Source organism: Galeopterus variegatus, unplaced genomic scaffold (genome assembly GCF_000696425.1).
Source record: "Galeopterus variegatus unplaced genomic scaffold, G_variegatus-3.0.2 Scaffold631, whole genome shotgun sequence".
Lineage (NCBI taxonomy): Eukaryota > Metazoa > Chordata > Mammalia > Dermoptera > Cynocephalidae > Galeopterus > Galeopterus variegatus.
Window position 1 is genome coordinate 28,120 of NW_007726742.1, and position 15,950 is coordinate 44,069.

Below are 15,950 nucleotides of genomic sequence, written 5' to 3' on the forward strand. Positions count from 1 at the left end.
TTTAATGCTTGTCTTTATTTTTGTGTTCTTTTTAGCTATTGGTGAGATTAGCCATTTTACATTTGGGTGACTGTCTAAATTAAGAGTGTATAGTTTAAGTTATAAGTTGAGTGAAATTATTTTAAAAGTGATGATTAGAAATAGGATGCCAGTTTTTTCTTCCTTTTTTTTTCCCCTTCCTAAAAATGTAATTTTCCTAATCAGACAAAACTCTTAGAAGTCTGGCAGTAGTTTTTTGTTAGGAAAAGGAACAATGAGTGAAATTATTTTAAAAGTGATGATTAGAAATAGGATGCCAGTTTTTTCTTCCTTTTTTATTCCCCTTCCTAAAAATGTAATTTTCCTAATCAGACAAAACTCTTAGAAGTCTGGCAGTAGTTTTTTGTTAGGAAAAGGAACAATTTTTTTTTCCAAGATAGAGGAAATCAACATATTGCGTGCCTGTTTTTAACAGCTGTCCATAAAATAAATTCTGGGTGCTACTTTATGGCAAGGAGATCCTCTTTTGAGGAGGTACTGCTGTATAGTTTGCTGTTTGGTAGTTTTTCTCATCTGCTTTAGTAGGCAAGCAAAGACGGTCCTAGTGGGCAGAGCTCAGCTTCAAGGCATGTTTGGGATAGACCTGGCTGTAAGGGAGGCTGGGGGTGGAGGGCCCGCCCATTGCTGAACTCGCTTACCTTGAGGTGGGAGTGTCAGGTGATGAGGGGAGAGCCCTGGATACAGCTGACTTTTAAGAAAAGAAGGTGGGCAGGGCAGGCACTTACAGGAGAGTGCCTGGGGTGACTATTTGCTTGACTGCTTCCCAGCCAAGAGCGAGGGCAGAGAGGATGTGAAGCTTGCTGGGGTTTTGTTTAAGTGGGGAGATCCCAAAGCCTGAAAAGCCCTTCCGCTCTAGGTTGAGGAGTTGGCACCTTAGTCTGTAAAGATTTCTTGGGGTCAGAGACTTGAAATCCAGCTCTACAAACCTTTCCAGGGGTCCAGTGGACTCCATCTCTGAAGGACCTGTGCAGTGTGCGAATGTTCCAGAGGGCCAGCTGGGCCTCCCGGTCACTGTGGTTTTCTGATGTGATTGGGGTGAAGCTTGTGCTCCTGTCTCCCTGCCTCCCCAAGTGTTGCTGTAGCTCTACAGCAGTTGCTGCTCGCCAACGAGCACCTGTTTCCTTGGTGGGTAAGTGTTTACAGAAAGCTTTTCGGTACTTGCCTCCCATCCATAAGTAACTAAGTTAGGGGAAAGTGTGTCCCCAGATGAGCACCTGAGTGAGTAGGGTCATGTTCATAACAGTTTGCACTAACTATGTCAGTGTTCCAGAGATAGTTTTAGACAGTCAATGCCTGGCTTCTGTCTGCTCTTCTCAAACTGACTTCAGAGAGCCAAGATTTAACGGCATGCTGAGTGAGGCCCTTTTAATGGACTCGACTCTATAAAGAATTCTTAGCTTAGGGCCGGCCCATAACTCACTTGGGAGAGCATGGTGCTGGAGGGTATTGGGATCGTCTAGTGTCCACTTTGAATTTACAATTTCTAGAGAACAGCCTGGTTTTCTCAGTGAAGATTACTTAGTGGAGATTAAGTCTAGAATAAGGAAAGCTGATTGATTAACTGGGAACTTGGGTTTGCTTGGCATGTGAGGTGGTGAAAGAGCCTAAAATGTCCACCCTGAAGCAGGACTTTGTACAGAGGAGCTGGGACCTGCTTGTTGAGCTTCTCTAAAGAGATGGGGCCAGCCCTGGCCACAGCTGGTTTTCTTTCTTTGGTGAGGAGCTTGCTCTTCTCTTTATGTTTTCTTGGCCAGTCTTGATGTTTGAGTTACGTTCTCACTTGTGTGAGGTTTACAGATAGAAACACATCCAGTCTTACAGTCTTCCTTTTGCAATTTTTTGTCATTAGAGTAAACCAGAATAGTGAAGACTGTACTTAAATTATAACCTACTCCTCATCACTTCCCTCATCTGTAATTACTGTTGAACTTTGTAAAATATTAAATAAAGAAAAGCATACTCTTGGGCTGGCTGGTTAGCTCACTTGGTTAGAGCACAGTGTTATAACACCAAGGTCAAGTTTGGATCCCCATACTGGCCAGCTGCAAAAAAAAAAAAACAGTCTCACAGGGCCAGCTGTTTGGTATTCAATCTGGGCTCTGGGGAGAACTTGTTTCCTGTACTTGTTCTTTCACTCACTGGGAGACAGGGTAAGTGTTAAAATTATGACTGGCCTAGCTCATCCTCTTAAATGTGGTTGGGAGGGAGAGAGATCAGAGAAGCCTTTCAGGTAGCCCAGAGGCTATAAATAACACGATTGCATTCTTAAAATAGAAAATTTTATGTTACATATATTTATCACAATTTTTAAAATAATATACCGAGAACCATTGAGTGGTAAAAAATATATAAAACCTAAGTGCACTAGAATTTATAAAACTGAACAAGATGGGCCGAGCCCGTGGCGCACTCGGGACAGTGCGGCGCCCGCCGCGGGTTCGGATCCTACATGGGGATGACCGGTGCGCTCACCGGCTGAGCACGGTGCGGCCGGTCTCAAAAAGGACAAAAAAAAAAAAAAAACTGAACAAGAACTGTCTAGTTTCTTAAAGCTTGTTTTCTAATTCACTACTAAATGGTGGCTGAGGCTTATAAATAAAACACTCTCATAGAACTTGGAGGAATGCAGGAATTCTCTAGACAAGGGGCAGATCCTCCTTCCACTCAGGTCCACCCAAAAAGTGTCTTCAGGTGACAGCCCCCTGTTTTGCAGCTGGAGAAACAGGCCCAGGAAGGTCCAAGACGGTTCTTAGGTCCACTGTGAGTTGACCTCCTGCCATGGGCAGAGGTCACTCCTGTGCAGCACCTGCCTGTGCTCAGGCCCCAAAAAGGAAGCAGGTAACCTGTGGCCAGGCACGTTGTCTGAGGATTGAGAGAAACCGATGCAGGCTTCTTCCCAGTGTGAGGAGGAGCCAAAAAGGAGACCCCTGTGAGTAGGACACTTTGCCTCTAAGTCTCTCTTCTTGCCTGGTACTGTGGAAGGAAATGTGGTAATGAATCCAGTGCACCTGGCATTGCCCACCAGAGCAAGGGAGTATGGTGGCCACTAGCACAGGCACAGATTTGGGAGTCAGATGGCACTGGCTTCAGTCCTACTCCTGCCGTCCATGAGGGCGGGGTGAGCTTCTGACTCCGATGCGCACAGGATCTCCAAGCCAGTTCCTGCAGCGTGTGCTACCCTCCTCCTCCATGGGGTGGCAGCAGTGGGCAGGCCCTGGCACAGCCACCCCCAGCAAGGGCTCTGAGAGAAATCCTGACCCAGGCCGAGAGGTGGCCCCAGAGCCAGCGTCCCAGGCCTAGAGGAGTCCAGGGCTGGGCTCCCGGGTTCTGAAATGCCAAACTACAGAGACCGGGCCCCTCGTGCCTTCCCTGGTGTCTCTAGCAGGTGGGATGCCACTAGCATTCAATGGCCTCAGGCAAGTTGCTTCATGACCAGAAGCATAGGCACTCCATATGACTGCCAGGGTGCGTCTGCTGACCTCTCCCAGGTGCCAGGACATCCTAAGCTCTGCTGATTATGGCGTTCAGCTCTCACCTCCATGGGAGACATGTTAACACCAACCACGGTCTACACCTGCAGGCAGGGGCTGGCACAGGGGCAGCTGGGCAGATGTGCTCTGAGCCTGTCCTCCCTGCTCCTCGCCCCTGGGAGCCGCATCTGTGCTCCCGCCCTGGGGAGGAGCAGGATCGCCCTCCCTTCTGCTCTCCTGTGCTCAGCTCCGTCTTGCTTCCTCTGGTGCCCAGGGCTGTCCATTCATTCCTCTGTCTTTGTCACGACCTCTGGTGCCCAGGGCTGTCCATTCATTCCTCTGTCTTTGTCACGACCTTTGTTCCATCTCCTCTGCCCTTGCATGCGTCTGCCATGCATCCCTCTGTCCCTGTGCACCTCTGTCCCTGTGCCTTGAGTCTGTCTCTGAGTATGCATGTGTGGGCGCGTGCGTGCTTCTGTCTCATCCTCTGGAACTCTTGCTGAGTCTCTCTGTCTCCTGCTCTCTCCCCCGTGTCTCTGACAGTCTGTGGGTCTCTGTCTCTCTCTGTTTTCCTGTGTCTTTCAGTCTATCTCAGGCTCAGTCTCTGCTTGTCTCTATCTCTGTGGGTCACCAAGTCTATCTGTGTCTGTGTATCTGTGTCTCCATCTTTCTCATTCTCCCCAGGCCTGTATATCTCTTTCTCTGTGTCTCTTTCTCTCTTTTCTTCCCTGGTTCTCTTCCTCTGGAGCGGGTGGGGGGTTTTCAGTGGCTGCGTGCGTGTGTGTGTGTGTGTGTGTGTGTGTGTGTGTCTATGTGAGCACCTCGGTTCATTCTCTGTTTCCCTGTCCTCAGTGTGTGTCTGTCTTGCTCTGTGTGGCTTTTTGTGTTTGCGCGGGTGTGTGTTTAGCGTGTGTCCCTGTCTTTCTGCTCTCTGCTGTGCTGGTGTTCGCCTGTCGCTCTCTCGTCTCCTCTCTGCCTCTGTCTGGTCTGTCACTTGCTGGCTGGGCCCAGCTGGCGTGGCAGCGGATGTGAGGGATGATTCAGGGACCGACAGGAAGCCCGTCGCCGCGCCTGCTGCCCGCCAGTGTCAGCAGCGTTGGTGGCAGCTGGAGTAGGTGTGCGGGCTCAGGATGGGGCGGCCACAGTGAGGAGCCTCCAACGCCAGGTAAGCCGGTCCCAGGAGCACCTGGAGCCTGGCCTGAGGCTGGTCGGGCTGCGCCCCCACACCCCGCAGGAGCCCTTGGCGGCATGCTGGGAGGGGTGCAGGAGGCCAGGATGCCTGGCATCTGCTCCCCTGGCCCGTCTCCTGCCCCGGCGCCCTGGCGCTGCAGCACTCCGAGGGGCAGCCTGTTTCTGGGGCTCCAGCCACTTTCCTGCCCTCCCCTTCCCTAGCACAGTCTGCACAGCCCCAGGAAGCCCCCAGCGTGGTCCCATCACTGCCAGAGAATGGTAAGGGGCAGCTGAGAGCCCAGGACAGCAGCTGCCCAGGACCCTGACTGTACAGGCAAGTGTGCCCAGCTCCTTCCCCAGGCTGGATGGAAGCAGCTGTCCCTGCCACCCCCACCCCCTCCAGCCCCCGGCCTGATTGCAGCTCTCTTCCCAGGGTCTGGGGAGCTCCTTGGGCCTTCCTCTGTCGACGGGTGGCCCTGGCTGGACAGCCTCCAGCTCTGGGACAAGGGCTGCCCATGCCCCTGCCATCCCCACGCTCCTGCCTCCTCCCTCCCTTGTAGAGGCCTCTCAGCCATCCTCATTTGAGGCCGAGTTATTTGGAAAAAACCACAGGCCCCAGAGCAGAGGCCAGTGGATAAAGCCATCCCAGGGCTTTGAGCTAGGGTGCCACCTCTCACTCCACCCCTAACCCCTGCCTGCCTGCGGTCCCACTGGGCCTCAATTCCCCCATCTACAGCATGTGGAGGGCTGGGAGATGGGTCAGGGTGGTCTCCATGGGCCCTTCCGGGCAGGAGGCTCGAGACTGCGGCACGCCCAGCCCAGCCCCGAGAGCTTTCCCACAGCCAGCTCTGTGCAAACCTTGTTCATATGAAAACTGCCTACTTCCCCTTGTGCTATTTTGGCCTGCAGAACCACAGGTCTGTGGTGGCCCCTCCACCCCAGCCCTGCCCAGGCCCCTGGGGCCCTCTTGGGGCTGCCCGGCCTGCCTATCCCCTGGGGCCCAGCCTCGTCTCCCTTCACTGTCACCCCACCTGCTTTTAGAACCTGGGCACGACAATCATCTTTGTATCTCTTGAATATTCTTAATAATAATAATAAAAAAAGAACCTGGGCGGGAAAGAGACAGAGATAGAAACAGAAAGAGACAGACAGAGCACAGAATTTATTCAGTCCAGTGCAGACACATAAGTGTTCATTAAATTAGTTTCTCTCTTTTATTTTTTAAGTTTCTCTTTTTAAAAATATTATTAAAAAGGGGCTGGCCGGTTAGCTCATTTGGTTAGAGCACAGTGTTATAACACCAAAGTCAAGGGTTCAGATCCCTGTACTGGCCAGCTGCCAAAAAAAATAACATTATTTAAGAAGGATGCAGGAGTGTGGCATTTGGAGTCAGCCTGCCCTGTGTTTGAATCCCAGCTCTGTGCCCCCCTTGCTGTGTGACCTAGACTGCAGTACGCACCTCTCTGAGCCTCCCTCTGCTCCCTTGGAAGACAGGTGCTGGGCTCAGAGACATCTTCCATGTGACACTGAGCAGCGAGGTGAGGGCCTGGGAACCAACTGTCCCATGCATTTGCACCTGCTCTTCTTTAGACCCCAACCCCTCCAGGAGTCCCAGCACCTCAGCCCCTGTGGGGGTCAGTGTGAGGGGGGGCAGTCCTGTGTGTGTCTGGGGGCAGCCAGCAGGGCAGGCCCCAGCCAGTTACCTCACAGCGTTTTCTGCAGGCTGCCTGCTGCCCTTTCCCATTCCACAGTCCTTAGGGACCATGATGGAGACAAGAGTTTTCTGGTCGTCACCACTGACCATGGCCCGGCCCTGTGCACACACATTAGGGCCTCAGATGACAAACCCGAGCGATGAGTGTCACTATTTCCCCTGTTTACTGGAGATGGGAGGACATGGCCAGGCCAGCCCCAGCGCCTGCCCAGAGCTAGGGGCACCCTGGGTTGTTCTGCTTGTCCCAGGACAGCAGGCTCTGGGAAGCAGTAGGGTTCACTAGTGCCTGGGGCCCTCTGGGACAGAGGTTGGCATCGGCAGGCCAGCTCCCGCCCAGGGCCTTGAACGCCAGGCCATGAGTGTGACTTGCTCCTGGTCTCTTAGGCAGACTCAAGTTGGCTGGTGCTGGGCCCTGTCTCGGCTCTCATGCATATGGGCAGCACCCATATGCCTGTGCCCGAATCTCTTTTGGGGACAGAAGGAGTCACTGTCCTAACCAAAGAGGAAAAATGTCAAGGGTCAGGAGACTGAGGGAGCTGTCAGCCATAAATCAGAGCCTCAGTCAGGAAGCCCTGACTGAGCCAAGCTAGACGAACTTATCCCCCATCAAGACGTTCAGAGAAGCACTAGATTGATCCCCATTTTACAGATGAGAAGACTGAGGCTCAGAGACCCTCAGGCATAGGCAGGATTTAATCCAGGAGTCCTCCCTCCAAGACCAGGAGCTCCCAACTTCACAAAGCCTGAGATGGCCTCAGGCCAGGGCAGGGGGGCTGGGGTGGAAGCGTGGCCTGTGGCCTGGATGGCAGGGCAGAGGTAGGCAAGGTCAGAGGAGGAAGGAGTCAGTGGCCAGCAGGGCAAAAAGCAGGGAGAGCAGAGCTCCCTTCACGCACATCCTGGGCGTCATGGGTCGTGCTGGTCACACGGCCTGGGAGTTCACTGTTCCCACTGATTCACTTGGCTTTTGGGGACGGGCGTGGCTTCCCTGTGATGGGCTCCTGACTGTGGCTCAGCACGGAGGGTCCTTGTCATCTTTGCTACAAGGATTCAGGAAGCTCAGAGGCTTCGAGACTTGCTTGAGGCCCCACAGCTAGTGAGGGGACAGCCTGGGTCCAGTGTAGGCCTCAGGGGAGCCGGGCAGGACTGGGAAGTGGGCAGGACGGAGCTCCTCTTCTTGAGTCCTGTAACCACTCCAAGCCTCACCTTCCCCAGCTGTAAAATGGGGAGAAGCCCTCCTCACTGGTGGCCCAGGCAGGAAAGACAGGTGTGCACAGAGTGGATGCTCAGGAGTGTGGGCTCCACGAGTGCCCGCCACAAGGCACGGCCCCCTCGGAGACCCCCGTTGCTCTGTCCCTGCCATCATGAGGAGGGCTGAGTCTCTTTCCAGATGCAACAATTCTTGGTAGCCCACCCAAGAGACCATGGTGTGTGCCATGCATGTGGCTTTGCCAAGGCCTGGCCACCACAGCATGGCCCAATGCCAGTTAGGGAGACAGGGCCTCCCCAGCCCAATCGTCCTCCCTCCTGGTGCCCCAAGACCATGGTGTGTGCCATGCATGTGGCTTTGCCAAGGCCTGGCCACCACAGCATGGCCCAACGCCAGTTGGGGAGACAGGGCCTCCCCAGCCCAATCGTCCTCCCTCCTGGTGCCCCGGTCATCCTGGCTCGTCCCACTACCAGGCGCCAGGCAGCTGCCTCAGGCCCCAGCCTTCTGCCAAGCGCTTTTCTCTACCTCACACTCTCAGGCCCCCTCCTCTAAAGAAGCCTTGCGTGTCCTCCCTCTGCCCAGCTCCCACGATAGGCAGAATCTGGGCTCACAGGTGTTTGTGGAATGGAAATCCCATTCCCAGGTTCCCCAGGAAGCCAGGGATGAGGACTACCAGGGGCTCCTGTGCAGGGAGGGGCCATGGACTCTGACCTCTAGGAGCCAACTTGGGTTTTCAGGAAGCAACGGGTTGTGGCAAGTGGAGCCAGAGTTGGAGTCGGGAGAGTGGGGCTTGAATCCTATTTTTTCACACAGCAGCTATGGGCTCTCCAGCCTTAGTTTCTTGCTTTATGAAATGGGTAGACTTCTCCCTTAAAGGGCTGTTGATGGATTAAGTGAGGGTGTGTTTAGGGTTGCGTGTGTGCATGTGGTGTTGTCTAGGAAGCTTCCAGCACTTACCTAGTATGGTGATGGCCCCAGTGGCTGGAGATGCCAGTTTGGGGTCACATGGGGAGAAAAGGGCCGGTTCCGTCCTGGCCCAGTCCCGTCCTGGCCCAGTCTCAGGAGCAGGTGGGGAAGGTGGCATCCTGCAGCCTGGGCTTGGCTGTGGGGTTGTTAGGGCACAGTAGGTATCAGAAACCTGGGAGTGCGGGACTGGGCGGGGGCTGGGCTCACAGGCCCCCACCTCTGCCCCATTGCAGACTGCAGGAGGGGCTGCTCGGAGCAGACATGAGTGCAGAGACCGAGCTGCTGTGGCCGGGGCTGGCGCTGCTGCTATTGCTGGGGGCGGCCGCTGGCCTTTGTGTGCGCTGCTCCCGCCCAGGTAAAGGGGGAGGCCTGGGGGTGCAGTGGGGGAGGACACAGTTACGGTGCATCCCAGAGGCCCTCTCAGGGGGAGACCTGGCTGTGGTCAGAAGGGGCAGTCAGAGGAGCTTCCCTAGGGGCCCCTAAACTGCCCCCTGAAGACAATGGGCAGGTTGTCTGGGGGGCTTTGGTTTTGCTGTGTCATGTGGTATCGGGGCCAGGGGACTTGCTCTGGACAAGGGAGGGAGGCTGCGTTGCCTGTGGCATCCACCTTTTCAAGCTCTCCTCTCCTAAAACAAGGCTGAGCAAATACCCTTTCAATGTGAGGTGGCCCATGATTGGCAGCATGGTGCCTGAGTCCTGTCCCAGACCTGCAGAGGGCCCGGGTAGACAAGGCGAGGGGAGCCTTGGACCTCAGTTCCCACTGGCTCTGGAACACTTGCTAATCTGAGCCTGTTCTTGCAGGTGCCAAGAGGTCAGAGAAAATCTATGAACAGAGAAGTCTGTGAGTTTCCTCGGGGTCCCCAGCCTGGGATAGTCGTGTGCCCTGGGCCTGGGCATCCCCGATGGCATCCCTGATGGCATCCCTCTACCCTATACCTCACTCCTTCACTCATGCCTCCTCCACGCCAGGCTCGAGGGGATGCCCAGCAATCAGGGGAGGGAGAGATAGAGCCTAGGAACTGTCGGGGCCAGCCCCAGCCTGGGTCAGGGAGGGCTTAGGGAGGTGGGGACGCCTGGGCTGTTCAGCTGGCCACTGTCCAGCCTGCCTATGAGCACCTCCAGAGGTCCAGGCACCCATGTCCTTGGCCTCCTTTTGACCCCAGCCCAGGGATCCCCTGGAAAATGCTAAAGGAGATCAGGAGAGGCTATGGGCCTGTCCCCTGGGGGATCAGGGAGAGCCAATAGAGGGAATGGGAAGGACTGTGAGAAAGACCCTGGAAGGGCCAGTGTGTGGGCGCTGCAGGCTAGGGGTAGAGCTGACGCCCAAGAGCAACGTGGGCATAGGGCAGTGGCCAGTGCTGTCCTTTGATTAAGAGGGTGACTGACCGTAGGCCTGGGACACCTCTGACACCCACATGCACACACTCCCCTGCACTCGTCCATGCTCACACACTCACACACAGCACAACACTCGTGTGCACGCACGGGCAGACACTCACACACACATGCACATACACGCACAGGCACACACGCAGACACACACGCAGACACACACACATACACACGTGCTTTCTCATTTCCTTTTGCAACCGAAAAACCACAGTGAGATTTGAAAATAACAACTTCCCATTCCAGCCCACCCTGGGCCAGGGCTGGACATTTCCGGGCTGTTGCAGCCACTGAGCCCTCTGGCCTGCCTGCCTGCAACCTCCCCTGTGCCCCCCGCCACCGCCCCTGCCTCCTTGGGCACCTCCCCTCTCCCCTCAGTCCTTGCTCACCCCTGACCCCTGATTGATCTTTCCGCAGAAGACTGTCAGGGCCAGAAGCTGAATGTTCTCATGTGAATGCCTTTTTCTGCCTCTCCATTTCTCACCTGAGTTGGTTTCAGTCCCACCAGCCCACATGAAGCGCCTGCTGTGTGCACCAGGCCCAGCTCCTGCACTGCTTCCTCCAGGAAGCCATGTGTGCTTCTCCCCTGCAATCCCTCCTAGATCAGATCACCCTGACCCCCAGTCCCCTTGGATCTCCTGGAAGGCTGGGTCAAGTACCCATTCTGGGCCAGGGGAGGAGTCCGAACACCTGCTTTGATGATTAACCCATGTGCTCCACCATCTGTAACGGTGGCTTCCATCCATTCTCAAGGTCACTTCCTGGTCCAAAATGGCAGCTGAAGCTCCAGCCCTCATCTCTGCATTCCAAGCAATAGGAAGAAAGAAGGGATAAGACAAAAACGGTGTACCCCAGTTGGCAGTGCCCCCTTTAAGGAGATTTCTTGGAAAGATCAACAACCGCTTGCATCTCACTGACCAAAGCTTAATGCCATGGCCACACTTAGGTGCAAGCGAGGCTGGGAAATCATCTTATAGATGGTCATGTGGCTGCCTAAATAAAAATCAAGGTTCTGTTTCAAAGGAAGGAGAGACCAAGCAATGGCTAGGTACCTGGCTGTGTCTGCCAGGCCTTGGAATTGCCGCACTAGTCATCTGGGAGTAAATGGTGTTTGAACACCCCTAGAGGCATGTGACCTCTTAGGAATAGCAGATTCTCCTGGGGGTGGGAGGTGGGGGGCAGCTTCTTTGTTACTCCTGATTAAAATAATTTTTCTCCAAGCCACCACTGGGTCCTTGAGCAGCCACCTCCACCCTCATGCCCTAGAACCTCAGGCCCACCTGCCTGGCCCTCTCACAGACCGCTCCTGACCATCTCTAGCACGCCATGGCCTTCTTGCTGTGTTGGGAGATGGGTTTGGCTCCAGCTCAGGGCCCTGTGTGAGGGGTGGGCACCCAGTGTGGGGAGGAAGTATCAGTCCAGGGCATAGGGGCGTCAGGGGCATGAGTCTGAGGCCCAGAGGGGTGGCATCTCCTCCTCATTATCACCCTAGTCCATCCCTTCTCTATCTGTTCCTCGCCTGTCTCTCCTGTCCCTGTGTCCCCTGGGCTGTGGGAGGCCAGGCCCTGTCTCAGCACAGCCCCTGTGTTTCCAGGCAGGAGAGTCCGCAGAGCTTTGAGGTGGCCCGGACCTACTCCCGTGAGTCCCCAGGCCTGACCTGGTGGGGTGATAGGGGCTGTGTTGGCTGGGTTGGCCTGGGACCCGGCTGACACCTCCCTTGCCCTTCACAGTGGTCCAGCAGGCATGGCCAGGGCGCCTCGTGGGCATGGCCCCTGACATGGCGACCACAAGGTAGGAATGAGCTCCCTGTCTTGGGCCCTGAGGGGGTCCCAGCCCCCCCAGGAAGCGATGAGAAGAAGGGCCCCAGGGGTCCCCGCCTGGTCCCAGAGCCCCAGTGCTGGGCTCCAAGGGGCCCCCAGGGGGCTGGGGAGCTGTGACCGGGCTTTCAGACCCCCAGGAGCCCTGGGGTCTCTCCCTCACGGCCCCTCCTTCAGTCTCTGCCTCTGCAACCCTGCAGGAAGGACAAGCTGCTGCATTTCTCCCCCAGCCTGGAGGGTGAGTGGTCAGGGGCGGGACAAGCCTCGCTGAGGCTGACATGTGCTGTGCAGGGGTGGCCTGCGGGGCTCCTGACAGGGAGGCCTTCCCAGGAGAGACTCACCAGCTGGGGCTGGGCAGGCTGATGGCACTGGCCCACGGGGGAGGGCACCCCTGTTCCCCTCCCCCACAAGGGCACAGGTATGAATGTTGGAAACACCTGGGCCCTTTCCTGGGCTGCCACAGCGGGAGGCAGGGGACGTGGGAGGGAGCAATGAGCCTGGGCTTTCTTCCAGACTCTTCATCCTCCAGGTACCAGAACTTCAGCAAAGGTAGGTGGGCTCCTGGGGAGGGGGTCTCAGTGGCAGCCCACAGCCCGGGAGCTCAGGTCTAATTCCCACCTCCTCCTGCAGGAAGCAGGCACGGATCAGATGCAGCTTACATGTGAGTGGTCTTCTCCCCACCCTGGCCACCCCTTTGTCCTGCCCCACCCACCACTGCCCTCACCTCCTGTGGGGCCCAGGCAGGCTCTAGGTAACATTGTTTTCCCACCAGTGACTTTGGCTTTGTGGGGATGGGGATATGGCCCTGCCATGGGGGAGGGGCTGTGGAGGGGAGACTCCCTCCACCTCTCCCAAAGACAAGCTACAGGCATGCCCAGAACTCCAGAGAGCAAGGACCCTTGGGGACGTCCCCTCATCTCACAGATGGGCAAACTGTGGCCCCAGTCAGGCGGGGACTGGCCTAAGGTCACAGCAAGATGGCTGGAGCCAAGCTACCACCCCAGGGTGGCTCAGGTCCCAGGGAAGTGAGGATGATGGGGTTGGAGGGGGGACCCTGGCAGAGTCTCCCCCGCTGGGCCCTGAGGGAGCAATGGCTGGAGCAGCCCTGGCCTCACTGTCCCCCGATGGGGTACCCCACCCGGGCCAGAAGCCCACCAAGCAAGCTGTGCTGTGTCTGTTTTCTTGGCCAGAGACCCCATTGCCACAGACTATTACAACTGTGGGTGGTTCCCAAAGCCCCGGCCAGAAGGTGAGGCAGAGGACAAGGTACTAGAGTGGGAGGTGTGGGTGGGAGCGGGCGCAGAAGCTGCACTCCTGCCAGAGAAGGTGGCTGGGGACCGCGCAGAGGAGGCGGCTGGGCTGAGGATTGGACAGAGTCAGGGTTGGTGGGAATATGGGGGAGGCTGCACGACAGGTGGGAGCCATGCTGGGCAGGACGGAAGGCTGGTGTGGGCCACGGGGGAGGGAGCCAGAGGGGATGGGTGGGTCCCTCATCCTCTAGGCCTGGGCAGCTCCTGATGAGCATGGACAGGACCTCAGGGAGGCCCTGGAAAGGGTGGCCTTTCTGGCAGAAGCCAAGCCCCGCAGGCTCTGATTACTCCAGAGCCTTAGCTCTTACCACCTTGGCTTTACAGAAAGAGAAACTGAGGGCTGAGGGTGGGCAGGGCCTGCTGAGAGGTCTGGGACCTGGGGCTTGAATCTAGCTCCTCGCCCTGGCTCCTGCCTGGGCCGTGATGATGCAGGAGATCCTCTTCTTCCTCCTGCCCCTTCCCAACTGGGGAAGGGGCTCATTTCTTGGAGCCCTTTTGTCAGAGATGGATGCTGGGTGGGGCAGTGGGTAGAGCCCAGCTTCCCCATGGCAGGGTGATGACAGTGGAGATGGGAGGGTGCCAGGCTCTGAGGTGCCATACTAGCCTAGGTTCCTGTGCCAAGAGCTCTTCAGGATGCTCTGCCTAGCTAGAAGAGTCCCAGCCACCTCCTGCAGCTGCGGCCCCCAGCAGCTCCCCCTACTGATCCTGTCACCCTGTGGAGACAAGCCCCTGAGGCCAGTCCCTGCCTCCCTCCCCGCAACTATCCCTCATGAGCCTGAATTGCAGCCCTTCCCCGGGGGCCCCCCCAGTAACATTCAGATGTGACCTCAGAAAACAGAGAAGGGGCCCAGGGTGGAGGCCACAGGAGCCAAGCCAGCAGCCATTCACAGCCTCACCCGGGAGAATGCTCAAGGGCCTGGGAACCCAGAAGGCGGAGCCTAACGGGATAGGTCACCTGCAAAGGGAGGGCAGGGAGGAGGAGCCCGGCCTGGCAGGCAGGACCCACTGGCATCCTCCAAGCCCCGCCCGCTCTCTCTAGCAGATGACGATGATGCCAATTCCTACGAGAATGTGCTCATCTGCAAGCAGACGACCTCAGAGGCAGGTGAGGCTGCCTGTCCTGGCAAGCTGGGCCCAGGAGAAGCAGATCCCCCCAGCTGGGCCCACCTGCACTCGCAAGATCAGAAGTCTCCACTGCTCAAAGCCTTAGCCCACCTCGAAGCCCGAAGGGTCACTGATATCTTAGGTGCCTTTGGGTAAAGCATTGTCCCCATGTCCTGGGACAAGGTCCCATCAGCTCCTGGCAGCTGGGCCCACCTGCACTCGCAAGATCAGAAGTCTCCACTGCTCAAAGCCTTAGCCCACCTCAAAGCCCGAAGGGTCACTGATATCTTAGGTGCCTTTGGGTAAAGCATTGTCCCCATGTCCTGGGACAAGGTCCCATCAGCTCCTGGCACCTCAGTGGGATGAGCTGAGAGGATCCCTTCCTCCCTCTCTGGGGCTGCCCAGCATGGGGCAGAGGAGACCTCTGTGGAGGGAAGGCCATGGCCCCTCACTGGCTCTAGGACTGGCCGGGGTGGCTGCCCCTCCTCCAACCCCTGTCCCTGTGCTCACAGGCAATGAGGAATCTGAGGATTATCAGAACTCGATGTCCATCCGTCAGTGGCAGGAGTCCAGGAAGGTCGTGGGTATGTGGCCGAGAGCAGAGGCTGCTGGGTGAACTCAGAGGGGCTGGCCTGGAAGGGCCAGGCCAAGGTGGGCTTCCCTCCAGCCAGCCCAGCTGATTCTACATCGGAGCATCTGGCACATCCACCATGGCAGGGACTTGAACTATGCCAGGATTTTCTTTTTTTTTTTTTTTTTTTTTTTTTTTGTCTTTTTCCGTGTCCCGTGTCCGGCAACGGTTCGCAACCCTCAGTGTCGCCCCCGTACCGGACCGGGACCGGCAACGGGATCACAACCCTCGGTGTTGCTCCCGCGCCTCGCTCAGCCAGTGAGCGGGAACCGGTCTGTATGTGGGATCCGAACCCTCAACGGGAGCACCGCCGCGCTTCCCAAGCGGCGCACTAGCGCAGTGCGCCACCGGGCCGGCCCCTATGCCAGGATTTTCTCAGCAGCCACCTGGGCCTCCTGGGTAGGCCTCCCGCCTGTCCATCTGCGTGGCCAGAGCAATACACCAACGTATTCTCAGAGCACGATGACCTCTGGCGAATCCCAGAGATGGGTCAGACACACTTGCCAAGTCCTGTCCAGAGTGGCATTTCCCACAGGCTGTGCGTGGAAGTCTGGGGGGCTGAGCACAGGCACCCTGGCTGGGGAAACAGTGGTGATGTGTCTGTGTGACTCTCTGACTACCTGTCTGTCCATTGGCCCACAGAACAAGTCCAGAGAGAGGCACCTCCCTCCCCGGCAGGAAGCCCAGACGAGGAACCCGATTACGTGAACGGGGATGTGGCAGCCGGGAAAGCCTAGGGAAGACCCAGCCAGAAGGTACAGGCCCCTCTCCCTCTAGCTGCCTCAGGCCTTGGGTGGGCCTTACCAGGCTCCAGGGCACCCAACTCCAGGGAAGAGCAGAGAACTGGGGTGAGCAGCTGTGGGGAGGGCCAAGGGATTGCCCCCATAGGTGCTGACAGAGCAGCTGCATTGGGAGTTGGCAACTCTGCTCCTCAGAAGGGAGTCTCCCCTGCAGTCCTTGTCTGGCTGCAGTCCTACCCACCCTGCCCTGTCCCCTGTGGGACTAGGCACACTGCAGTGGCAGTCTTGGTGAGGTCACAGATTGGCAACAGGCACAGGGTCTGAGGCTGCCTAGGTGTCAAGCAGAGAAGTCTGGTAAAGTTGCAGGGTGAAAGGGTGGGCTTGGGGTAGGCT

At 56.9% G+C, this 15,950-nt stretch overlaps 1 protein-coding gene across 1 annotated transcript in view; it reads left to right on the plus strand.

Annotated features, from left to right (window-relative positions):
* Positions 1-8,827: 8,827 nt before the first annotated feature.
* The window catches only part of LAT2 (linker for activation of T cells family, member 2), a 10,678-nt gene continuing 3,555 nt past the window's right edge, over positions 8,828-15,950 (plus strand). The window contains exons 1-11 of the mRNA XM_008570780.1: positions 8,828-8,921; positions 9,368-9,407; positions 11,550-11,593; positions 11,686-11,746; positions 11,973-12,010; positions 12,286-12,321; positions 12,403-12,433; positions 12,963-13,021; positions 14,125-14,187; positions 14,699-14,770; positions 15,460-15,572. Of these exons, the coding sequence (XP_008569002.1) occupies positions 8,828-8,921; positions 9,368-9,407; positions 11,550-11,593; positions 11,686-11,746; positions 11,973-12,010; positions 12,286-12,321; positions 12,403-12,433; positions 12,963-13,021; positions 14,125-14,187; positions 14,699-14,770; positions 15,460-15,554 (633 nt within the window). The 3' untranslated portion in view covers positions 15,555-15,572. The remainder of the gene's footprint in view (positions 8,922-9,367; positions 9,408-11,549; positions 11,594-11,685; positions 11,747-11,972; positions 12,011-12,285; positions 12,322-12,402; positions 12,434-12,962; positions 13,022-14,124; positions 14,188-14,698; positions 14,771-15,459; positions 15,573-15,950) is intronic.